The sequence below is a fragment of the Physella acuta genome, unplaced genomic scaffold, assembly GCF_028476545.2.
Source record: "Physella acuta isolate Inbredline_101_S28 unplaced genomic scaffold, ASM2847654v3 ptg000079l, whole genome shotgun sequence".
NCBI lineage: Eukaryota > Metazoa > Mollusca > Gastropoda > Physidae > Physella > Physella acuta.
In genome coordinates, this window is record NW_026731599.1 from 350,649 (window position 1) to 377,537 (window position 26,889).

At 46.1% G+C, this 26,889-nt stretch overlaps 1 protein-coding gene across 1 annotated transcript in view; it reads left to right on the forward strand.

Moving 5' to 3' along the window:
* The window catches only part of LOC131954838 (dynein regulatory complex subunit 7), a 59,883-nt gene that overhangs the window by 5,203 nt on the left and 27,791 nt on the right, over positions 1-26,889 (forward strand). The window contains exons 2-17 of the mRNA XM_059318653.1: positions 415-496; positions 893-1,067; positions 2,369-2,494; positions 7,958-8,152; positions 12,149-12,307; positions 12,593-12,802; positions 15,461-15,577; positions 16,017-16,092; positions 16,451-16,579; positions 17,054-17,182; positions 19,846-20,075; positions 20,608-20,823; positions 21,760-21,870; positions 25,378-25,491; positions 26,165-26,359; positions 26,661-26,800. Coding sequence (XP_059174636.1) covers positions 415-496; positions 893-1,067; positions 2,369-2,494; positions 7,958-8,152; positions 12,149-12,307; positions 12,593-12,802; positions 15,461-15,577; positions 16,017-16,092; positions 16,451-16,579; positions 17,054-17,182; positions 19,846-20,075; positions 20,608-20,823; positions 21,760-21,870; positions 25,378-25,491; positions 26,165-26,359; positions 26,661-26,800 — 2,404 coding nt within the window. The remainder of the gene's footprint in view (positions 1-414; positions 497-892; positions 1,068-2,368; positions 2,495-7,957; positions 8,153-12,148; positions 12,308-12,592; positions 12,803-15,460; positions 15,578-16,016; positions 16,093-16,450; positions 16,580-17,053; positions 17,183-19,845; positions 20,076-20,607; positions 20,824-21,759; positions 21,871-25,377; positions 25,492-26,164; positions 26,360-26,660; positions 26,801-26,889) is intronic.

The following is a 26,889-nucleotide window of genomic DNA, read 5'->3' on the forward strand; positions in this document are numbered from 1 at the left end:
AAAAATAGCTTATGAGCACCCCTATTTGACTATTTAAAAAAGGGAAATAAGTCATGGAAGTGGTTTGAACGTTTGCTCTTCTTTGATAAGTTTGATTGTTGGAGAGAGAGGACTCGGCTTTCACGGTGGTTTAAAAACAAAGGGAAAAAGAATAAACAAAAGCGTGGGGTGGTGTCTATAGAATAAAGATAATCCAACCGCAGCTACGGTAATCTTTTTACAAAACAAGCATAAGTCAAAAATGCAAGAAAATAATTTTTTAAAAATTATAAATAAAATTATTATGGTCGGCTGCTGGACCCTAAATGGCGTGGGCCCCCGCCCCGCATTACGGGGTCTGGCGGCACTGTAGTTCCGCCCCTGCAACAGCCCTAGCACAGAGCACGTGACTACAATTTTGAAATTCCCCAGCAGCAAGAGACGGTAGCGAGTCCCACTTGGAGGAGGAAATTCGTTCGTTGAAGGAGGAGCTAAGCCAGATCAAGGTTCAAAGTCCGTGAGTTGTCTCTTGTTTGGCCGTATCGGCTCAGTTGTTGACTGGTATCTGACATTAGAGGAACTTGGCTAGAAGGACAACCGTCCAAATGACATTTGGCAAAAAGACATTTGGCCAAACGACATTTGGCCAAAAGACTGTGATGACCTCTAACTGTGTTGACCTCTAACTGTGATGACCTCTAACTGTGTTGACCTCTAACTGTGATGACCTCTAACTGAGATGACCTCTAACTGTGATGACTTCTAACTGTGATGACCTCTAACTGTGATGACCTCTAACTGTGATGACCTCTAACTGTGATGACCTCTAACTGTGATGACCTCTAACTGTGATGACCTCTAACTGTGATGACCTCTAACTGTGATGACCTCTAACTGTGATGACGTCAATTAGATCGCCGGTGCTAGAAGTACTGGACACGTCCAAGCTGCCGCCGTCCTACAAAGACAACAACAGCAAGGAGGTCAAGGCCATCCAGTACTGCAAGAACCTGATCCAGCAGTACAACCACTTGTGCAACACCAGACGGCCGCTCTTTATAAAGCCGCTCAACGAGTGTCAGGTCAAGGTCTGTCAACACAGAGGTCAAGTTGGGTCAAGGTCACACACCGCGTCACACACCGCGTCACACACCACGCCACACTCTTCGTCACACTCAAACAATTAGCGTCACATTCCACGTCACACATCACGTCACACACCGCGTCACACACCACGCCACACTCTTCGTCACACTCTACGTCACACTCAAACAATTAGCGTCACATTCCACGTCACGCTGCACGTCTCATTCCAAGTCACACACCACGTCACACACCACGTCACACTCTACGTCACATACCACGTCACACATCACGTCACACACCACGTCACATTCCACGTCACGCTCTACTTCACTGACAGCAAGGGCAAGTTTAAAATTGAGATTTCTATTTTTAAATCTTCTTACACACACACAACATACCCATATTTACCACACACACATATACACCTGCACACAAACGCACACGACGTACAACATGTTCACACACCATACAAACATTTACACAGACACGAACATACACATCCTTCTGACTATTCCCCTGGGTTTTGGTTCTAGCAATGGTCAGTTTGTGATGATTTCGGTCAATGGACAAAATAACTCGCTGTCTGAATGGAGAGAGGAAGATTAGAAACATTAATTAACATTAATCAACATTTAAAACGTTAATTAAATATCTTATTCAGGCAAATTTTATATCTCAATCCGTTGTCATCGAGTCTACCCCTATGTGAAAAGTTATGAAGAAATAAGTCCCGTAAAAGTAACATTTTTTTCAGAAATAAAAAAAAAAAGCGTAAAGTATTACTTCCGTCCGCCGATAGGAACTCAAAATTTTACAAAAGCAAGTGAATTAAATCTTATATCTAAATTTTCGCCCACAAACTGAAACGGTGCTCAAGTTATTTTAGAAACCAGAAATTGAATGAATTACCACTTTTGTCCGAGTCATTCAAAAATTGTAAGCAATCCAGGAATAAGATTTCATATTTATATATGAAATTTTGTTTCCCTTATTGAAAAAGTACTCAAGTTATAGTGTTCACAGACAGACGCATAGACAAACACTGAAACAGATAAACGTACAGACACAACTGTACAGACAGACAGACAGACAAGACTGACAGACAAATACTGAAACAGATAAACGTACAGACACAACTGTACAGACAGACAGACAGACAAGACTGACAGACAAATACTGAAACAGATAAACGTACAGACACAAATGTACAGACAGATCGACAAAGACACAGACACACACACACAGTCAAGTGCGCTAGCCTGACATGTATAACGCTTTAATGACCTATCGCCGAACCTTCCAGAAGCTGGTATGTACGACCATCGTCCCCACCCAGCTACCCTACCATGAGCTGCTGGACTGGCCGGAGATTGCCGAGTTTGTGGCTGGTTACCTCAACTACGACTTCCTCAAGCCCCCATATGAATTGGTAAGTCTATGCCAGCCTGCCTGTACTCACCATTTCCCATCTTGTCCACCAGCCAGTCTGTACTCACCATTTCCCATCTTGTCCACCAGCCAGCCTGTACTCACCATTTCCCATCTTGACCACCAGCCAGCCAGCCTGTACTCACCATTTCCCATCTTGTCCACCAGCCAGCCTGTACTCACCATTTCCCATCTTGTCCACCACCCAGCCAGCCTGTACTCACCATTTCCCATCTTGTCCACCAGCCAGCCAGCCTGTACTCACCATTTCCCATCTTGTCCACCAGCCAGCCAGCCTGTACTCACCATTTCCCATCTTGTCCACCAGCCAGCCAGCCTGTACTCACCATTTCCCATCTTGTCCACCAGCCAGCCAGCCTGTACTCACCATTTCCCATCTTGTCCACCAGCCAGCCAGCCTGTACTCACCATTTCCCATCTTGACCACCAGCCAGCCAGCCTGTACTCACCATTTCCCATCTTGTCCACCAGCCAGTCTGTACTCACCATTTCCCATCTTGTCCACCAGCCAGCCTGTACTCACCATTTCCCATCTTGACCACCAGCCAGCCAGCCTGTACTCACCATTTCCCATCTTGTCCACCAGCCAGCCTGTACTCACCATTTCCCATCTTGTCCACCACCCAGCCAGCCTGTACTCACCATTTCCCATCTTGTCCACCAGCCAGCCAGCCTGTACTCACCATTTCCCATCTTGTCCACCAGCCAGCCAGCCTGTACTCACCATTTCCCATCTTGTCCACCAGCCAGCCAGCCTGTACTCACCATTTCCCATCTTGTCCACCAGCCAGCCAGCCTGTACTCACCATTTCCCATCTTGTCCACCAGCCAGCCAGCCTGTACTCACCATTTCCCATCTTGACCACCAGCCAGCCAGCCTGTACTCACCATTTCCCATCTTGTCCACCAGCCAGCCTGTACTCACCATTTCCCATCTTGTCCACCAGCCGGCCACCCTGTACTCACCATTTCCCATCTTGACCACCAGCCAGCCAGCCTGTACTCACCATTTCCCATCTTGACCACCAGCCAGCCAGCCTGTACTCACCATTTCCCATCTTGTCCACCAGCCAGCCTGTACTCACCATTTCCCATCTTGTCCACCAGCCAGCCAGCCTGTACTCACCATTTCTCATCTTGTCCACCACCCAGCCAGCCTGTACTCACCATTTCCCATCTTGTCCACCAGCCAGCCAGCCTGTACTCACCATTTCCCATCTTGTCCACCAGCCAGCCAGCCTGTACTCACCATTTCTCATCTTGTCCACCAGCCAGCCTGTACTCACCATTTCCCATCTTGTCCACCAGCCGGCCTGTACTCACCATTTCCCATCTTGTCCACCAGCCAGCCTGTACTCACCATTTCCCATCTTGACCACCAGCCAGTCTGTACTCACCATTTCCCATCTTGTCCACCAGCCAGCCAGCCTGTACTCACCATTTCCCATCTTGTCCACCAGCCAGCCTGTACTCACCATTTCCCATCTTGACCACCAGCCAGCCTGTACTCACCATTTCCCATCTTGTCCACCAGCCGGCCTGTACTCACCATTTCCCATCTTGACCACCAGCCAGCCTGTACTCACCATATCCCATCTTGTCCACCAGCCGGCCTGTACTCACCATTGCCCATCTTGTCCACCAGCCAGCCAGCCTGTACTCACCATTTCTCATCTTGTCCACCAGCCAGCCTGTACTCACCATTTCCCATCTTGTCCACCAGCCGGCCTGTACTCACCATTTCCCATCTTGTCCACCAGCCAGCCTGTACTCACCATTTCCCATCTTGTCCACCAGCCACCCTGTACTCACCATTTCCCATCTTGTCCACCAGCCGGCCACCCTGTACTCACCATTTCCCATCTTGTCCACCAGCCAGCCAGCCTGTACTCACCATTTCCCATCTTGTCCACCAGCCAGCCAGCCTGTACTCACCATTTCCCATCTTGTCCACCAGCCAGCCTGTACTCACCATTTCCCATCTTGTCCACCAGCCAGTCTGTACTCACCATTTCCCATCTTGTCCACCAGCCAGCCTGTACTCACCATTTCCCATCTTGTCCACCAGCCAGCCTGTACTCACCATTTCCCATCTTGTCCACCAACCAGCCAGCCTGTACTCACCATTTCCCATCTTGTCCACCAGCCAGCCAGCCTGTACTCACCATTTCCCATCTTGTCCACCAGCCAGTCTGTACTCACCATTTCCCATCTTGTCCACCAGCCAGCCTGTACTCACCATTTCCCATCTTGACCACCAGCCAGCCAGCCTGTACTCACCATTTCCCATCTTGTCCACCAGCCAGCCTGTACTCACCATTTCCCATCTTGTCCACCACCCAGCCAGCCTGTACTCACCATTTCCCATCTTGTCCACCAGCCAGCCAGCCTGTACTCACCATTTCCCATCTTGTCCACCAGCCAGCCAGCCTGTACTCACCATTTCCCATCTTGTCCACCAGCCAGCCTGTACTCACCATTTCCCATCTTGACCACCAGCCAGCCTGTACTCACCATTTCCCATCTTGTCCACCAGCCAGCCAGTCTGTACTCACCATTTCCTATCTTGTCCACCAGCCAGCCTGTACTCACCATTTCCCATCTTGTCCACCAGCCAGCCAGCCTGTACTCACCATTTCCCATCTTGTCCACTAGCCAGCCTGTACTCACCATTTCCCATCTTGTCCACCAGCCAGCCTGTACTCACCATTTCTCATCTTGTCCACCAACCAGCCTGTACTCACCATTTCCCATCTTGTCCACCAACCAGCCTGTACTCACCATTTCTCATCTTGTCCACCAACCAGCCTGTACTCACCATTTCCCATCTTGTCCACTAGCCAGCCTGTACTCACCATTTCCCATCTTGTCCACCAGCCAGCCTGTACTCACCATTTCCCATCCTGTCCACCAGCCAGCCTGTACTCACCATTTCCCATCTTGTCCACCAGCCAGCCAGCCTGTACTCACCATTTCCCATCTTGTCCACCAGCCAGCCAGCCTGTACTCACCATTTCCCATCTTGTCCACCAGCCAGCCAGCCTGTACTCACCATTTCCCATCTTGTCCACCAGCCAGCCAGACTGTACTCACCATTTCCCATCTTGTCCACCAGCCAGCCTGTACTCACCATTTCCCATCTTGACCACCAGCCAGCCTGTACTCACCATTTCCCATCTTGTCCACCAGCCAGCCAGCCTGTACTCACCATTTCCCATCTTGTCCACCAGCCAGCCAGCCTGTACTCACCATTTCCTATCTTGTCCACCAGCCAGCCTGTACTCACCATTTCCCATCTTGTCCACCAGCCAGCCAGCCTGTACTCACCATTTCCCATCTTGTCCACCAGCAAGCCAGCCTGTACTACCCATTTCCCATCTTGTCCACCAGCCAGCCAGCCTGTACTCACCATTTCCCATCTTGACCACCAGCCAGCCAGCCTGTACTCACCATTTCCCATCTTGTCCACCAGCCAGCCTGTACTCACCATTTCCCATCTTGTCCACCAGCCGGCCACCCTGTACTCACCATTTCCCATCTTGACCACCAGCCAGCCAGCCTGTACTCACCATTTCCCATCTTGACCACCAGCCAGCCAGCCTGTACTCACCATTTCCCATCTTGTCCACCAGCCAGCCTGTACTCACCATTTCCCATCTTGTCCACCAGCCAGCCAGCCTGTACTCACCATTTCTCATCTTGTCCACCACCCAGCCAGCCTGTACTCACCATTTCCCATCTTGTCCACCAGCCAGCCAGCCTGTACTCACCATTTCCCATCTTGTCCACCAGCCAGCCAGCCTGTACTCACCATTTCTCATCTTGTCCACCAGCCAGCCTGTACTCACCATTTCCCATCTTGTCCACCAGCCGGCCTGTACTCACCATTTCCCATCTTGTCCACCAGCCAGTCTGTACTCACCATTTCCCATCTTGACCACCAGCAAGTCTGTACTCACCATTTCCCATCTTGTCCACCAGCCAGCCAGCCTGTACTCACCATTTCCCATCTTGTCCACCAGCCAGCCTGTACTCACCATTTCCCATCTTGACCACCAGCCAGCCTGTACTCACCATTTCCCATCTTGTCCACCAGCCGGCCTGTACTCACCATTTCCCATCTTGACCACCAGCCAGCCTGTACTCACCATATCCCATCTTGTCCACCAGCCGGCCTGTACTCACCATTGCCCATCTTGTCCACCAGCCAGCCAGCCTGTACTCACCATTTCTCATCTTGTCCACCAGCCAGCCTGTACTCACCATTTCCCATCTTGTCCACCAGCCGGCCTGTACTCACCATTTCCCATCTTGTCCACCAGCCAGCCTGTACTCACCATTTCCCATCTTGTCCACCAGCCACCCTGTACTCACCATTTCCCATCTTGTCCACCAGCCGGCCACCCTGTACTCACCATTTCCCATCTTGTCCACCAGCCAGCCAGCATGTACTCACCATTTCCCATCTTGTCCACCAGCCAGCCAGCCTGTACTCACCATTTCCCATCTTGTCCACCAGCCAGCCTGTACTCACCATTTCCCATCTTGTCCACCAGCCAGCCTGTACTCACCATTTCCCATCTTGTCCACCAGCCAGCCTGTACTCACCATTTCCCATCTTGTCCACCAGCCAGCCTGTACTCACCATTTCCCATCTTGTCCACCAGCCAGCCAGCCTGTACTCACCATTTCCCATCTTGTCCACCAGCCAGCCAGCCTGTACTCACCATTTCCCATCTTGTCCACCAGCCAGTCTGTACTCACCATTTCCCATCTTGTCCACCAGCCAGCCTGTACTCACCATTTCCCATCTTGACCACCAGCCAGCCAGCCTGTACTCACCATTTCCCATCTTGTCCACCAGCCAGCCTGTACTCACCATTTCCCATCTTGTCCACCACCCAGCCAGCCTGTACTCACCATTTCCCATCTTGTCCACCAGCCAGCCAGCCTGTACTCACCATTTCCCATCTTGTCCACCAGCCAGCCAGCCTGTACTCACCATTTCCCATCTTGTCCACCAGCCAGCCTGTACTCACCATTTCCCATCTTGACCACCAGCCAGCCTGTACTCACCATTTCCCATCTTGTCCACCAGCCAGCCAGCCTGTACTCACCATTTCCCATCTTGTCCACCAGCCAGCCAGCCTGTACTCACCATTTCCTATCTTGTCCACCAGCCAGCCTGTGTTCACCATTTCCCATCTTGTCCACCAACCAGCCAGCCTGTACTCACCATTTCCCATCTTGTCCACTAGCCAGCCTGTACTCACCATTTCCCATCTTGTCCACCAGCCAGCCTGTACTCACCATTTCTCATCTTGTCCACCAACCAGCCTGTACTAACCATTTCCCATCTTGTCCACCAACCAGCCTGTACTCACCATTTCTCATCTTGTCCACCAACCAGCCTGTACTCACCATTTCCCATCTTGTCCACCAGCCGGCCACCCTGTACTCCCCCCAGACTGTAATAGAGAGACTGCACGGCCACTGTTTCGAGTACAGCAACGTGCTGTGTTCTATGCTGATCGGCGCCGGCTATGACGCCTACGTTGTCAGCGGCTACGCCACGCGTGAAGTCTGTCTGGCTGACTTGTCCTACAACAAATGTCCTTTCGTCGAAGAGGACCAGGTGGTAGGTCCCAGCTGTCTGATGTAGGACCAAGTGGTAGGTCCCAGCTGTTATATGTAGGACCAAGTGGTAGGTCCCAGCTGTTATATGTAGGACCAAGTGGTAGGTCCCAGCTGTTATATGTAGGACCAAGTGGTAGGTCCCAGCTGTTATATGTAGGGCCAAGTGGTAGGTCCCAGCTGTTATATGTAGAGCCAAGTGGTAGGTCCCAGCTGTTATATGTAGGACCAAGTGGTAGGTCCCAGCTGTTATATGTAGGGCCAAGTGGTAGGTCCCAGCTGTTATATGTAGGACCAGGTGGTAGGTCCCAGCTGTTATATGTAGAGCTTGGTGTTTATGTATCAAATGTCAGCTCGTGTGACCCTGTTCCTGCATGTATTGACAGAGACAAGCAATTCGTATTCTACGGGTACATTCTACAATCTCTATAAACAATGAACCTACATCACTAGACTGATCTAAACCATACGCCTTCCCGTAAACAAGATGGATAGGCTGAATTAAGTCTAAATAATTATCATTAAAAAAGTTAAAAAAAACCCACGTTTTCTGATTGAACTAAAAAGTAGAAAATAAAGTTCTATACATCACAATAATGCAAGCGATCACTCTACTATAAGCGATGAAAAACGTGGGGCGCCGAAGTAAAAGGTATATTACTATTGATTAGATAATACTATTGACTTTTATTAGGGAGCTTGTAGAGAGTCAACAGTATTAGAAACTGTAAGAAAATCACGGCGCCCCACGTTTTTCATCGCTTATAAAGAGTGATCGTTTGCATTATTTTGACGTATAGCATTTATTTTCTACTTTTTAGTTAAATCAGAAAACGTGGGTTTTTTAAAACTTTTTTAATGATAATTATTTTTTCTACTTTTTAGTCTTTGTCTGTTTGTTTGCATTAAAATCTTGCTATCGATTTTATCTTTTCGCTTTCACTTTTTTTTTGTGGGTAAACGAAGACAACTCGTAAAAAACACGTGCCTTGAACCCGTGTCGAGTGGGTTAGCAATCGTGTGCCCAACCACTTGACCATATCGTCTCCCCCATACTGGCCACCAGTTGTTCCGGTTGTTTGTACACAAACACCACGTGAACACTACTCAGTAAGCCAAAAGAGGGAGAGTACCGAACCTTGTTTTCATCAAATTACAATTACTGGGTTATGTCCCCTTTTCCCCCACGTTTTTTTGTAGAAATATATAGCGGTCTAAAATGATCAATAAAATGTTTCCATGAATCAATTTAGTAATAATAACAATTGAATATTGTATTGTCATCGGAAACAAAGCTTCCCTGAAAATTTCAGCGCGCTAGCTAACTGGGAAGTGCCCGAAATTTCGATCGCAAGATTTGATTGGAAAAACAGACGCGAAAGCAAGTTAAAGAAAACGTGGGAAAAAGCAAGCACACGCTTCACGTATGAATTAAAATCGCTGTGTAGGTGGTTGAAGGTATATATCCAGCAGGAAGAACACAAACAGGCGAGGTACAGTCAACATCCTAGCGGGTCCACATTGTGACGGCGCCGCGCTCGTGTTTCGCGCTGAGTGATTCATGAAGTCGACTCAAAATATTTGCTTTAAAACACCGTCAGTAGCTCGCAATATCTAAAAATATTTGCTTTAAAACACCGTCAGTAGCTCGCGATATCTAAAATTATTTGCTTTAAAACACCATCAGTAGCTCGCGATATCTAAACATATTTGCTTTAAAACACCATCAGTAGCTCGCGATATCTAAAAATATTTGCTTTAAAACACCGTCAGTAGCTCGCGATATCTGAAAAACGAACCGGCCATCCGTGACCATATTTTATAGACGACAGCAAGTGCTAAATTTTTTTAAACCTCCCATTAGCACTTTCTACTAACTACCTTCTAAATCCAAACCGGCTTTTTAAAAAATGATGTTAACAATCTTTTTTAAAAGGATAACGCATCTTAAGGGGAATTTCATTGGCGTCGAGTAAAAGTTTTAGGGAACAAAAATCATAAACCGTAATTATTAAATCTTTTGCTATCTAGCGCGCACGCACGCACACACACACACACACACACACACACACACACACACACGCACAGACACACACACACAGACACACACATTGCATTTTTTGTAAAAAAAAATAGGTGCAGGTTCTCAGTGATTGATTGCCTAACTTTTAACTACCAGTTCGCACCTCGATGCAAGTTTAATCACTACTGCAAATTAACAATTAATAAATTAATGATAAACGTTAATATACAAGAGAAGTCATAATTTTTTCCCACCTCAGAAAAAGGTGCCGGTTCGCTGAACCGGTGCGTACCGGCACAAAACAGGACTAGGGCGGAGGGGTCGCTATACCTCTGCACTTTTCTGTTTAAAAAAATATATCGAATTAGTTTTAAAATTAATTTAATTCATCTCTGAAAAAGGCGTAACGATTTTCAAACGTGGCCGTATGAGAAAATAAACCGGGAGTGATCTCCCCTAAACTTTATCGTATCTATTATATAAAGTTCAATTCTGTATGTTTGTTTGTAACCAAGGATTACAAAGGCATATAAGAAAAAAATAATACTTGTATGGCGTCAAGGGTTAAATGTCTAAATTGCTCATCGTCTAAATTCATTTTTTCAAAAATTAATACTGAAGGTGTTGTAAAACAATTTTCCTTTTTCAAACTTAGAGTAATAATTGTCGGCATGTTCATTGAACAAAACTAAAAAAAAAATATCATCTTTTACAAAAATTCTAATTATGTCTGACAATTATTTACATTTAGTCCTTTAGCACTAATTAAGTCCCTTGATAAATTAAGAAAACACAATTACTTCCCTTTCTAAAAAAAACATCACATTGGGGGGGGGGGGGAGAATTTACTTTTTATTACTTTGTTTTGGAGTTGAGAATAAAATAATTACATAATTAACGGGGCCTGATCAAGTGCAATGTTGTAGGCATTTATTTTTAACACTGGCTTTTATTTATTCTATACACCGAACGTACTGTTTACTAATTATTTTAAAAAAATCAATGACAGTTAATAAGCCAACTTCTAAAAGTCCCATATCCTGTGAGAACTTCGGTGCATAATTTCGCTTTAAACATTGCGATAGACTATGGATAAGAAAGGTTACTAGTCTTTAAGTGAATCAAACCCAGGCGTCATCCGGCACCCCGACAGGGTGCTATTTGGCGCACTGGGCCTTCCCGTGTTTGCTGTGGCGCCTACGTTCGATTAAGTGAGTGCAATAGCACATGAATACGTTGGGGTACTATAGTCGTTTACTAAGCTGAGACAGGCGGTTCCGCCGGCGCCCCAGCTTGGTGCGATTTGGCGCCACGGGCTAGACTGTGAGCACTTTGCGTTTATGTTTGCGTTTGTGTTTTCTTTGTGTTAGGGTTGGGGTTGGGTTTGCGTTTGTGGTTGGGTTTGTGTTTGGATTTGGTTTGTTTTCGTTTGCTTTTTTTGTTTGTGTTTGTGTTTTCTTTGTGTCTGTGGTTGGGTTTGTGTTTGCGTTTGTGTTTATAGTTTTGTTTGCGTTTGTGTTATGTTTGCGTTTTTACTTTCTCTTATATACAGAGTATAGAGAAAGTATTGTAATCGTGGAAAAAAAATCGAGATATTTGTAAATCTCGACGTTTTACACCTCCCTGAGTCGGAAAAACAATTTTGCAATCTTGTCCATATGTCTGTGTGTGTGTGTGTGTGTGGGGGGGGGGGGGGTGTATGTGTCTGTGTGTCTGTGTGTCTGTATACACGAGAAAGTAAAAATCTAACAAAAATCAAGCTATTTAACATAATAACAACAAACTCGAAATGCACTGAAAATAAAAGGATAAAAAACGAAATTCTTCGATAAAACATTGCTCGTTGATAAATAACTTGAATACTTGCACTAAAGAGGTCTAGTTTACTATTAGCTGCTAATTAAAAGAAGAAATAGGTATTTGTCTCGGGAATTTGACTCAATGCCATTTGACCTTGAGCCTTTGACCTTGCCGCAGGTGTACACCGCCGAACAAACCAAGAACGTCTGCCGATACACGGCCCGCCCCGCCCGCTGGTTTAAAAGCGAGTACGAGCTCCGAATGGCAACCAAAGTTCAAGGTCAACGGAAGAAGGAAGAGGACGAGAAGAGGGAGGCAGAGGAGAAGGCGAGGCAGGTAACTCTCGTCTGTAGATGGCCGGGCATCAAGGTGGCCGGGCATCAAGGTGGCCGGGCATCAAGGTGGCCGGGCATCAAGGTGGCCGGGCATCAAGGTGGCCGGGCATCAAGGTGGCCGGGCATCAAGGTGGCCGGGCATCAAGGTGGCCGGGCATCAAGGTGGCCGGGCATCAAGGTGGCCGGGCATCAAGGTGGCCGGGCATCAAGGTGACCTGAAATTAAGATGACCTGACATCAAGATGACAGGCATCAACACTTGTTGATTTGATTACTGCTTCTTCAGCTTCTCGAAGCCCCGCCCCCGGACGACCTTGAGGGTCGGCGTGTGCACTCGTGGGTGATGGTCCTGGCAGGTCGGCGCGACATCAGCCAAACGTTTTTTATCGAACCAACAACAGGCGTGGCGCACCCCACGGGATGGGACCAGTACCTGGGCATCGAGAGCCTCTGGAACGAGAAGAATTACTATATCAACATGCAGGAGGAGAAAGAGGTACAACATAGGCACCAACAACATAGGCAACAACAACATAGGCAACAACAACATAGGCACCAACAACATAGGCAACAACAACATAGGCAACAACAACATAGGCAACAACAACATAGGCAACAACAACATAGGCACCAACAACATAGGCACCAACAACATAGGCAACAACAACAACATAGGCAACAACAACATAGGCAACAACAACATAGGCAACAACAACATAGGCAACAACAACATAGGCAACAACAACATAGGCAACAACAACATAGGCAACAACAACATAGGCAACAACAACATAGGCAACAACAACATAGGCAACAACAACATAGGCACCAACAACATAGGCACCAACAACATAGGCAACAACAACATAGGCAACAACAACATAGGCAACAACAACATAGGCAACAACAACATAGGCAACAACAACAACATAGGCAACAACAACATAGGCAACAACAACATAGGCAACAACAACAACATAGGCAACAACAACATAGGCAACAACAACATAGGCAACAACAACATAGGCAACAACAACATAGGCAACAACAACATAGGCAACAACAACATAGGCAACAACAACATAGGCAACAACAACATAGGCAACAACAACATAGGCAACAACAACATAGGCACCAACAACATAGGCACCAACAACATAGGCAACAACAACATAGGCAACAACAACATAGGCAACAACAACATAGGCAACAACAACATAGGCAACAACAACAACATAGGCAACAACAACATAGGCAACAACAACATAGGCAACAACAACAACATAGGCAACAACAACATAGGCAACAACAACATAGGCAACAACAACATAGGCAACAACAACATAGGCAACAACAACAACATAGGCAACAACAACATAGGCAACAACAACATAGGCAACAACAACATAGGCAACAACAACATAGGCAACAACAACAACATAGGCAACAACAACATAGGCACCAACAACATAGGCAACAACAACATAGGCAACAACAACATAGGCAACAACAACATAGGCAACAACAACATAGGCACCAACAACATAGGCAACAACAAAAACATAGGCAACAACAACATAGGAAACAACAACAACATTGGCAACAACAACATAGGCAACAACAACATAGGCAACAACAACATAGGCAACAACAGCATAGGCAACAACAACATAGGCAACAACAACATAGGCAACAACAGCATAGACAACAACAACATAGGCAACAACAACATAGGCAACAACAACAGCATAGGCAACAACAACATAGGCAACAACAACAGCATAGGCAACAACAACATAGGCAACAACAACAGCATAGGCAACAACAACAACATAGGCAACAACAACATAGGCACCAACAACATAGGCAACAACAACAGCATAGGCAACAACAACAACATAGGCAACAACAACAGCATAGGCAACAACAACAACATAGGCAACAACAACATAGGCAACAACAACAACATAGGCAACAACAACATAGGCAACAACAACATAGGCAACAACAACATAGGCAACAACAGCATAGACAACAACAACATAGGCACCAACAACATAGGCAACAACAACAGCATAGGCAACAACAACAACATAGGCAACAACATAGGCAACAACATCATAGGCAACAACAGCATAGGCACCAACAACAACATAGGCAACAACATAGGCAACAACAACATAGGCAACAACAACATAGGCAACAACAACATAGGCAACAACAGCATAGACAACAACAACATAGGCACCAACAACATAGGCAACAACAACATAGGCAACAACAACAGCATAGGCAACAACAACATAGGCAACAACAACATAGGCAACAACAACATAGGCAACAACAGCATAGGCAACAACAGCATAGGCAACAACAACATAGGCAACAACAACATAGGCAACAACAACATAGGCAACAACAACATAGGCAACAACAGCATAGGCAACAACAGCATAGGCAACAACAACATAGGCAACAACAACATAGGCAACAACAACATAGGCAACAACAATATAGGCAACAACAACATAGGCAACAACAGCATAGGCAACAACAACATAGGCAACAACAACAGCATAGGCAACAACAACAAGATAGGCAACAACAACATAGGCAACAACATAGGCAACAACATAATCAACAACAACAGCATAGGCAACAACAACAGCATAGGCAACAACAACAGCATGGGCAACAACAGCATAGGCAACAACAGCATAGGCAACAACATAGGCAACAACAACATAGGCAACAACAGCATAGGCAACAACAACAGCATAGGCAACAACAGCATAGGCAACAACAACATAGGCAACAACAACATAGGCAACAACAGCATAGGCAACAACAACATAGGCAACAACAGCATAGGCAACAACAACAGCATAGGCAACAACAGCATAGGCAACAACAACATAGGCAACAACAACATAGGCAACAACAGCAGCATAGGCAACAACAACATAGGCAACAACAACAAGATAGGCAACAACAACATAGGCAACAACAACATAGGCAGCAACAACATAGGCAACAACAACATAGGCAACAACATAGGCAACAACAACATAGGCAACAACAACATAGGCAACAACATAGGCAACAACAACATAGGCAACAACAACATAGATGAAATTGACCTTGACCACCACAGCTGAACTACGACATTGGCGACAGCCGCCAGTGGGAGTATCTGTTCCCTGGCCAGGACCTCCACATCAAGATCTCGCCGGAGGAACTCAAGGAAAAAAAGACAACTCTTGCTTTAATGGTAGGGACAAGAGTTATTGCCGTTGTGTCTGTGTCGAACAACATCAATGACCTCTCACCTTACAGTTGTGTATGTCTGTAGGGAGACACGTGTGTGACCCCTGACCTTTGTGTTTGTCTGTAGGGAGACACGTGTGTGACCCCTGACCTTTGTGTATGTCTGTAGGGAGACACGTGTGTGACCCCTGACCTTTGTGTATGTCTGTAGGGAGACACGTGTGTGACCCCTGACCTTTGTGTATGTCTGTAGGGAGACACGTGTGTGACCCCTGACCTTTGTGTATGTCTGTAGGGAGACACGTGTGTGACCCCTGACCTTACAGTTGTGTATGTCTGTGTTGAGACACGTGTGTGACCCCTGACCTTACAGTTGTGTATGTCTGTAGGGAGACACGTGTGTGATCCCTGACCTTACAGTTGTTGTCTATGCTGGTGTATAGGGAGACACGTGTGCTGATGAACTTTTTTTTGACGTGCCCATGTCTTGGTGTCTGCCCTTGTACATCTCCAGAGATGGTAAGTCACGTGATGGGGGATGGTTAAGTCAGGTGAAATTAGGCGAAGTTAGTCAGGTGAAGTTAGTCAGGTGAAGTTAGTCAGGTGAAGTTAGTCAGGTGAAGTCAGGTGAAGTTAGACAGGTGAAGTCAGGTGAAGTTAGTCAGGTGAAGTTAGTCAGGTGAAGTTAGTCAGGTGAAATTAGTCAGGTGAAGTTAGTCAGGTGAAGTTAGTCAGGTGAAGTTAGTCAGGTGAAGTTAGTCAGGTGAAGTTAGTCAGGTCAAGTTAGGGTTACTTTAATCAGAATGAATCAATGTGAAGCAAGTTATCTTTCGTGCTTTTATTTTAATGACCTGACCTGATCAACTCTTGTTCATAGATTATGACCGGAAGTACCCAAACGGCAAGCGGAGCAGACGCTACAAGTACTGTCTGGTGGAAGACTTCTGCCGCTATCTGCTGCCAGACGGTCTGGTCAGGAAAATGTACATCTACTCTGATCTGGCACGTGGGTCCCTTGATGTGCTGCCAGGGTGCTGTGTGACGTGTGCTGTGTGACGTTAGCTGTGTGACGTGAGACATGCTGTGTGACGTTATCTAAGTAACGTGTGACGTTAGATGTGTGACGTGAGACATATGCTGTGTGACGTGTACTGTGTGACCTTAGCTGTGTGACGTGTGCTGTGTGACGTGTGCTGTGTGACGTGTGCTGTGTGACGTGCGACGTGTGCTGTGTGACGTGTGCTGTGTGACGTGTGCAGTGTGACGTTAGCTGTGTGACGTGTGTTGTGTGACGTGAGACGTGTGCTGTGTGACGTTAGCTGTGTGACGTTAGCTGTGTGCTGTGTGCTGTGTGACGTTAGTTGTGTGACGTGTGACGTTAGTTGTTTGACGTGTGATGTGTGGTGTGCGTGGCGTGTGGTTTGTATGGTGTATGTGGTGTGTTACGTTTGACTAACACGCCCCACCCGCCCGTCCCCAGACCAGGAGCTGAGGTATACACACTGTTTCTACCAGGACCGGTCGGACCGGCTGGAGAGCCGGTTGACGCACACAGCCACGGGGAAAATTGTGGAAAAGTTTGGCTACGGCAGGGACGACGCCATTCGTGGTGAGGTCAACATTTGTGTGCTGAGGTTTTGGCGTTGTTGTCAACATTGGTTTGCTGAGGTTTTGGCGTTGTTGTCAACATTTGTTTGCTGAGGTTTTGGCGTTGTTGTCAACATTTGTGTGCTGAGGTTTTGGCGTTGTTGTCAACATTGGTTTGCTGAGGTTTTGGCGTTGTTGTCAACATTTGTTTGCTGAGGTTTTGGCGTTGTTGTCAACATTTGTTGGCTGAGGTTTTGGCGTTGTTGTCAACATTTGTGTGCTGAGGTTTTGGCGTTGTTGTCAACATTTGTGTGCTGAGGTTTTGGCGTTGTTGTCAACATTTGTGTGCTGAGGTTTTGGCGTTGTTGTCAACATTTGTGTGCTGAGGTTTTGGCGTTGTTGTCAACATTTGTGTGCTGAGGTTTTGGCGTTGTTGTCAACATTTGTGTGCTGAGGTTTTGGCGTTGTTGTCAACATTTGTTGGCTGAGGTTTTGGCGTTGTTGTCAACATTTGTTTGCTGAGGTTTTGGCGTTGTTGTCAACATTTGTTTGCTGAGGTTTTGGCGTTGTTGTCAACATTTGTGTGCTGAGGTTTTGGCGTTGTTGTCAACATTTGTTGGCTGAGGTTTTGGCGTTGTTGTCAACATTTGTGTGCTGAGGTTTTGGCGTTGTTGTCAACATTTGTGTGCTGAGGTTTTGGCGTTGTTGTCAACATTGGTTTGCTGAGGTTTTGGCGTTGTTGTCAACATTTGTGTGCTGAGGTTTTGGCGTTGTTGTCAACATTTGTGTGCTGAGGTTTTGGCGTTGTTGTCAACATTTGTGTGCTGAGGTTTTGGCGTTGTTGTCAACATTTGTGTGCTGAGGTTTTGGCGTTGTTGTCAACATTTGTGTGCTGAGGTTTTGGCGTTGTTGTCAACATTTGTTTGCTGAGGTTTTGGCGTTGTTGTCAACATTGGTTTGCTGAGGTTTTGGCGTTGTTGTCAACATTTGTTTGCTGAGGTTTTGGCGTTGTTGTCAACATTTGTTTGCTGAGGTTTTGGCGTTGTTGTCAACATTTGTGTGCTGAGGTTTTGGCGTTGTTGTCAACATTTGTTTGCTGAGGTTTTGGCGTTGTTGTCAACATTTGTGTGCTGAGGTTTTGGCGTTGTTGTCAACATTGGTTTGCTGAGGTTTTGGCGTTGTTGTCAACATTTGTTTGCTGAGGTTTTGGCGTTGTTGTCAACATTTGTGTGCTGAGGTTTTGGCGTTGTTGTCAACATTTGTTGGCTGAGGTTTTGGCGTTGTTGTCAACATTTGTTTGCTGAGGTTTTGGCGTTGTTGTCAACATTTGTTTGCTGAGGTTTTGGCGTTGTTGTCAACATTTGTGTGCTGAGGTTTTGGCGTTGTTGTCAACATTTGTTTGCTGAGGTTTTGGCGTTGTTGTCAACATTTGTGTGCTGAGGTTTTGGCGTTGTTGTCAACATTTGTGTGCTGAGGTTTTGGCGTTGTTGTCAACATTGGTTTGCTGAGGTTTTGGCGTTGTTGTCAACATTTGTTTGCTGAGGTTTTGGCGTTGTTGTCAACATTTGTGTGCTGAGGTTTTGGCGTTGTTGTCAACATTGGTTTGCTGAGGTTTTGGCGTTGTTGTCAACATTTGTTTGCTGAGGTTTTGGCGTTGTTGTCAACATTTGTTTGCTGAGGTTTTGGCGTTGTTGTCAACATTTGTTGGCTGACGTTTTGGCGTTGTTGTCAACATTGGTTTGCTGAGGTTTTGGCGTTGTTGTCAACATTTGTTGGCTGAGGTTTTGGCGTTGTTGTCAACATTTGTTTGCTGAGGTTTTGGCGTTGTTGTCAACATTTGTGTGCTGAGGTTTTGGCGTTGTTGTCAACATTTGTTGGCTGACGTTTTGGCGTTGTTGTCAACATTTGTTTGCTGAGGTTTTGGCGTTGTTGTCAACATTTGTTGGCTGAGGTTTTGGCGTTGTTGTCAACATTTGTTTGCTGAGGTTTTGGCGTTGTTGTCAACATTTGTTTGCTGAGGTTTTGGCGTTGTTGTCAACATTTGTTGGCTGAGGTTTTGGCGTTGTTGTCAACATTTGTGTGCTGAGGTTTTGGCGTTGTTGTCAACATTTGTTTGCTGAGGTTTTGGCGTTGTTGTCAACATTTGTTTGCTGAGGTTTTGGCGTTGTTGTCAACATTTGTTTGCTGAGGTTTTGGCGTTGTTGTCAACATTTGTTGGCTGAGGTTTTGGCGTTGTTGTCAACATTTGTTTGCTGAGGTTTTGGCGTTGTTGTCAACATTTGTTTGCTGAGGTTTTGGCGTTGTTGTCAACATTTGTTGGCTGAGGTTTTGGCGTTGTTGTCAACATTTGTGTGCTGAGGTTTTGGCGTTGTTGTCAACATTTGTTTGCTGAGGTTTTGGCGTTGTTGTCAACATTTGTTTGCTGAGGTTTTGGCGTTGTTGTCAACATTTGTTTGCTGAGGTTTTGGCGTTGTTGTCAACATTTGTTTGCTGAGGTTTTGGCGTTGTTGTCAACATTTGTGTGCTGAGGTTTTGGCGTTGTTGTCAACATTTGTTGGCTGAGGTTTTGGCGTTGTTGTCAACATTGGTTTGCTGAGGTTTTGGCGTTGTTGTCAACATTTGTTTGGCTAGGACTACGGGTGAATCTGTGACAAATCTGACCTTTACCTTTGACCTTTGACCCAGAGCACCATTATCTGGCCAGCAGCCCCGGCCCTGAGCGGTACCACGTGCTGACCTTTGAGCCCGGCAAGCGGACGGACGAGGTCTACCGGCGGGAGGAAGACGCCACCACCGTCAAACATTTCTTCAGGAACAGAGCCGACAGGAAAATCTTGAAGGAAACCAAATTCGGGCCGTGTGGCAAAGTTCTGGAAAACCCCAAACTTCTCTTGCCGCATCCCAGACCCATCGAGGTTTGTAATGGTCTGTACCGGCCGTCCAATGGTCTGTACCGGCCGTCCAATGGTCTGTACCGGCCGTCCAATGGTCTGTACCGGCCGTCCAATGGTCTGTACCGGCCGTCCAATGGTCTGTACCGACCGTCTAACGGTCTGTACCGGCCGTCCAATGGTCTGTACCGGCCGTCCAATGGTCTGTACCGGCCGTCCAATGGTATGTACCGACCGTCTAACGGTCTGTACCGGCCGTCCAATGGTCTGTACCGGCCGTCCAATGGTCTGTACCGACCGTCTAATGGTCTGTACCGGCCGTCCAATGGTCTGTACCGGCCGTCCAATGGTCTGTACCGACCGTCTAATGGTCTGTACCGGCCGTCCAATGGTCTGTACCGGCCGTCCAATGGTCTGTACCGACCGTCCAATGGTCTGTACCGGCCGTCTAATGGTCTGTACCGGCCGTCCAATGGTCTGTACCGGCCGTCTAATGGTCTGTACCGGCCGTCTAAAAATCAGCACCCATGCTCTGCAATGTCCTTCTATAACACAGACTATCACTGAAGAATTTGAACGCAACCCGGAAGTTCCGGCCAACGACGACATCGCCAAGGTGACCTTCAACCTGTGCACGGACGAAATCGAGATCCAGTACCACGTGGAGGACGAACGGATCGTGGCCAGCAGCCGACACTTTTCTAAACCCCCGAGTTGGTGGGACGAGACCCAAGTCCTGGCCTGGTCGCCCGACCTGCACTCTTGCTTTGAGGTCTGTCTGTCTGTCTGTCTGTCTGTCTGTCTGTCTGTCTGTCTGTCTGTCTGTCTGTCTGTCTGTCTGTCTGTCTGTCTGTCTGTCTGTCTGTCTGTCTGTCTGTCTGTCTGTCTGTCTGTCTGTCTGTCTGTCTGTCTGTCTGTCTGTCTGTCTGTCTGTCTGTCTGTCTGTCTGTCTGTCTGTCTGTCTGTCTGTCTGTCTGTCTGTCTGTCTGTCTGTCTGTCTGTCTGTCTGTCTGTCTGTCTGTCTGTCTGTCTGTCTGTCTGTCTGTCTGTCTGTCTGTCTGTCTGTCTGTCTGTCTGTCTGTCTGTCTGTCTGTCTGTCTGTCTGTCTGTCTGTCTGTCTGTCTGTCTGTCTGTCTAGGTCTGTCTGTCTGTCTAGCTCTGTCTGTCTGTCTAGGTCTCTCTGTCTGTCTGTCTGTCTAGGTCTGTCTGTCTGTCTGTCTGTCTGTCTGTCTGTCTGTCTGTCTGTCTGTCTGTCTAGCTCTGTCTGTCTGTCTAGGTCTGTCTGTCTGTCTGTCTGTCTGTCTGTCTGTCTGTCTGTCTGTCTGTCTGTCTGTCTGTCTGTCTGTCTGTCTGTCTGTCTGTCTGTCTAGGTCTGTCTGTCTGTGTGTCTGTCTGTCTAGCTCTGTCTGTCTGTCTAGGTCTCTCTGTCTGTCTGTCTGTCTAGGTCTGTCTGTCTGTCTGTCTGTCTGTCTGTCTGTCTGTCTGTCTGTCTAGCTCTGTCTGTCTGTCTAGGTCTCTCTGTCTGTCTGTCTAGGTCTGTCTGTCTGTCTGTCTGTCTGTCTGTCTGTCTGTCTGTCTGTCTAGCTCTGTCTGTCTGTCTAGGTCTCTCTGTCTGTCTGTCTGTCTAGGTCTGTCTGTCTGTCTGTCTGTCTGTCTGTCTGTCTGTCTGTCCGGCTAATGTTAGACCAGCTGTCTGTCTGTCTGTCAGGCTAACGTGCTGGTTGGACCAAAAGGCGAGTTGGAGCTGTACCAGATGTTGATTCACCTCATGAAGATGGAGAGTAAGACAAGGGAGATAACTAGACTCACAGAACGGGAGGTAACTGACAAACTCGACTGACGGTCAAAAGGTAACTGACAAACTCGACTGACGGTCAAAAGGTAACTGACAAACTCTACTGACGGTAAAAGATAACTGACATTGTAAACTCTACTGACGGTAAAAATGTGCACAAATAGTGCACAATTTGCGCACGCAGGAGACTTACAATGAAAATTTCGCTACCTAGAACAATAAACTTTGTTGATAGAATACTGCGTACCGTCCCGCGTCTTTCCGCGGTCTATGAACCAGTGGCGTGCAGGAGGGGGGGGGGGCAGGCCCAGGTCATCCACTTTGGGGGGGGGGGGGGGGGGGGAGGGGAATCCGATGATTGTAGAAAAAAAAAGTCACAGGAAAAAAACACAGGAAAAAACAGAAAAAAGTCACAGGAAAAAAGTCACAAATATATATTTGCATGATATTTGTTAATACTTGATGTATTTTGATTCGAATATAGGTCTAAATTTTGTAATTAAACTAAATTGATTTTGTAATTTAATTTAATTAAAGAAGTATATTCTATTTCTAGATTCTATGTCTACCTAGCTGTGCAATTCACTCTAAATCTAGATCAAATTTTGTTTACAACATGATTAGATTTAGACCTAGATTCTAGATCTAAATATCAAATAAATGTAAGCCCTGCTAGGGGGAGGGGAGATAACAAAAATCTACCCTTCTCGGCTTATCTAACTACTGTCCAGTCAGTGCAATTCCGGCTAAACCCAGACGGGTTAATAAACTTAACCTTAGCCTAAATAAAAAAATAACAATTTATTAAATTCATTAAATTGAACCAATCAAAATTGTAAAAAAAGAATATATGAAAAAACTACATATACAAAACAGAACTTCACAAAACAGACTTTAACGTGACAAAACAATATACACAAAACATTACGTTCGACTATTTGATGGTGCTGCACCGACTTATGATGTCTAGGATGGTCCAGGCCCTGACACACAGAAACCTCCCTTCATCCATTCTCGACATCCAAAAGTCCACACCAAACAAAACACTACGTACAACCAGAGTTTCTTTCAGGCATCTCTTCGGGGGGGGGGGCGAAGCCCCCCCCCCCCCCCCCCCGATATATTTTTACCGCACCCCCGAACGAAATGAAATTTATATAATTTATATAGAAAATATATACTTTTAACAGTGTCCGCCCCCGAAGAAAGTCTACCGCCCCCCCCCCCGAAAATTTCAAGTGCCCCCCCCCCCCCGGAGAAAAAAGTCTGGAAGAAACACTGCGTACAACCACTACGTAGAAAACATTACGTACAAAACAATATATACAAAACAATATATACAAAACACCCAGCCAAGTTGCACAAGCAACCTCACTCCACGCACGCGGTGCGCCCACAGAAAACTGACCCGACCTACATTATCGCCTCAGGTCAAAAGAAACAAATTATCCGAGAGGTCAGTTTTTATACTGACCGCTTCGGGCGGAAGGGGAAACCCCGTAGCCGCTGTCCGGTAGAACATTCACGCACAGATTCGCACACACAAATATAATACAAATAAATAATCCATTCACCCGCTCACATAAATAATCTAATGAAATGTTATTGTTACTTTTGACTTTGATTTATTGCTGAAATTAAATGTTTGTGAAGGCCGACAAGTTGTCTTTTGTTAATTAAAATGGATTTTATCTTTTACTGTCCTTACCAAAAACATTTTCCCATTTTATTTGCCGCTGTTTCAACTACATCGATTCGATAAATATTGGCTAAAAATTTAAGCGTCTACGTTCTTTTGACTGCCGATCTCTATTACCTTGGTTTAATATAACCCTTGGCAGTTGATATAAAAAAATCTCTTTAGATCTGCCGCGTCGAGGATCACACAACCTTTCACAGCATAGATCGCCATTTTGAATGCGGACATGTACACCGCGATGGCGGATGTTAACATAGTAAACTAAGCGTGAGGATATAATAATATCGTTTTCCTTGCATATTAGCTTCATTATCATATATCTGACCTCGACATTTACCAATCTCTAAGCCATATTTCTAGAGTGCTGCTGGCAGTCAAGCTAAATATCTTTGCCTGTTGTGTCCAGTGTTTCTTCCAGACTTTTTTCTCCGGGGGGGCACTTGAAATCCTCGGGGGGGGGGGGGGGCGGTAAACTTTCTTCGGGGGGGGGGGGGCGGACACTGTTAAAAGTATATATTTTCTATATAAATATATAAATTTTATTTCGTTCGGGGGGGCGGTAAAAAATTTTCGGGGGGGGGGGGGGCTTCGCCCCCCCGAAGAGATGCCTGGAAGAAACTCTGGTTGTGTCTTCAGGGATACAAAAATTCAGTTAAACATTCCACAGGTTAAAAGTCACAACGTGAAACATCGACATAGCGCACAAGCAGAGATCGCTGTTCTCTATGACTAGTATCGATATTTTCTCAATATATCGAGTTTTGTTTTTCTTTTACCAAGACGAGGCGCTTTATTCCTACGTATCCGACTACTTCGACGTACGAGAAAAGACTAGCATTTCTAAGGTCCGTAACTAGTACAGGCATAAAAAAAACAACTTCTACAGCCGCTCAACTCTTCCTTGCACACAGCGAGGTGTGACACTAATGTCTTCCTATCGCAGTTCAGGTGGGGGATAGCTCACTCACATCAACCGCGGCCTCAATTGTAACAATCAACAATGGTGAACTTTGACCTTTAGTATTTTCCCAATTTAATTCAACAAAGAATATTTTACCCAACTGTGACTGCAGCCCGGTCCGATAGGGCTATGTAAAACTGGAAACTCTTTTGTAGGGCATGGCATATAGCCGCCCCCCCCCTCTTCCGGCATGTCCCCAAACTGTCTCCCCTACTCAAAATTCCACCCATTATTACATTTATTGAGTCAGTCATTCCTTTCGATTTGTCTGTATGCAGTGTTTTCAAGAGTTTAGCTAAGTCAATTTTTAAAATGCTTTTCTATTTGTATTCTGTTTAATAAAATAATGCATAATGCATGCTGTTGTAATTTATCTTCAATTATACGGCTACCAACACTTTTAACACCGTAATATATATATATATATATATATATATATATATATATATATATATATATATATATATATATATATTTATTTATTTATATATATATATATATAAAGTATGGGGCATCATCTTTCCTTGGGTTGGCCCCGGGCACCAAAATAGCTCTGCACGCCACTGCTCAGAAGACAGGTTGACGCAATATTTTAAGAGGCTTCCGTCAATGATGTACCTATTTTTAGATGTGTTCTAAAACTGAGTTATTTTAATGTAAACAAAGCGGGCGCTACATAGTTGAGGAGGCGCGGGTTATCTACACTACCGCCCAGACGCCCCATTGCGTGCTGCATAAAAGTCACCCTTCGTAATAGTGAGATAGACACCCTTCGGCGACCGCCCATGCGTCAGGGGTGTCGCGGGGCGCTTCCAAGAAACGTCCCGAATTTCGGGTGGGCTTCTAAGACACGTAATAATTTTCTCTCCAGTCGAGGCACATCTTCAAGACACGCCAGAAGGAAGAAGACAAACTGGAGCTGGTCAAGACGTATGTTCAGGCCGACAGAGACGCAGCTCTGCGATCTGTCCGCCTTAAGCTCAAGGTAATTCAGGTGGTTGTCTTCAAGCAGCTGGTGTAAAGGTGTTTAGCTGTTCAGGTGTCTGGTGTCTGGTGTGTAGGTGTGTAGGTGTTAAGGTGTCTGGTGTTCAGCTGTTCAGGTGTCTGGTGTCTGGTGTGTAGGTGTCAGCTGTTCAGGTGTCAGGTGTTAAGGTGTCAGGTGTTAAGGTGTCTGGTGTTAAGGTGTCAGGTGTTAAGGTGTCAGGTGTTAAGGTGTCTGGTGTTAAGGTGTCTGGTGTTAAGGTGTCTGGTGTTAAGGTGTCAGGTGTTAAGGTGTCAGGTGTTAAGGTGTCAGGTGTTAGGGTGTCAGGTGTTAAGGTGTCTGGTGTTAAGGTGTCTGGTGTTAAGGTGTCTGGTGTTAAGGTGTCTGGTGTTAAGGTGTCTGGTGTGTAGGTGTCTGGTGTTCAGGTGTCTGGTGTCTTGTGTGTGGGTGTCTGGTGTCAAGGTGTCTGGTGTTAAGGTGTTCAGGTGTCTGGTGTTAAGGTGTTCAGGTGTCTGGTGTCAAGGTGTCAGGTGTTAAGGTGTCAGGTGTTAAGGTGTCTGGTGTTAAGGTGTTAAGGTGTCAGGTGTTAGGGTGTCAGGTGTTAAGGTGTCAAGGTGTCTGGTGTTAAGGTGTCTGGTGTTAAGGTGTCTGGTGTTGAGTGTTTCTCCTGTCTCAGGCCCAGGCCAAGGCCAACCGTATCCTGGCACGGAGCGACATCCTGCGGGACTACCTGGAGCCGTTCATGCACCGTGTAGGACTGGACGAGATCAGCAACAAGAAGCAAGCCATCAGGATCAAGGACGACTGTCTCAGGGACCTCAAGGAGGCGCTCATTAGCCAGGCCAACATGATCAAAGAACAATTCACCAAGGTAAGCTTCACACTAGTCACGTCAGAAGGTGTGAACATTTGTGACATGATTTGATAAACGTGTAAAAATGTCACAAGATTTGATAAACGTGTGAAAATTGACAAGATTTGATAAACGTGTGAAAAGGTGACAAGATTTGATAAACGTGTGAAAATGAGACAAGATTTGCTAAACGTTTGAAAATGTGACAAGATTTGATAAACGTGTGAAAATGTGACATGATTTGCCAAACGTGTGAAAATGTGACAAGATTTGCTAAACATGTGAAAATGTGACAAGATTTGCCAAACGTGTGATACAGGAGATGAAGATTATTGAGACGACCCAGGTCTGGTATCACGACCATTTCACATCCCTGACACAGTCGGACCTCATGGACTTCCGCGCCTTCCTCACACAACACCTCTTTACTGCCCACATCCTAGAGCAGCGCCTCATCAGGTCAGTGGACAGTCGGTTCTGGTTGGGTGACTTAGGTCAGTGGACGGTCAGTTCTGGTTGGGTGAACTAGGTCAGTTCTGGTTGGGTGA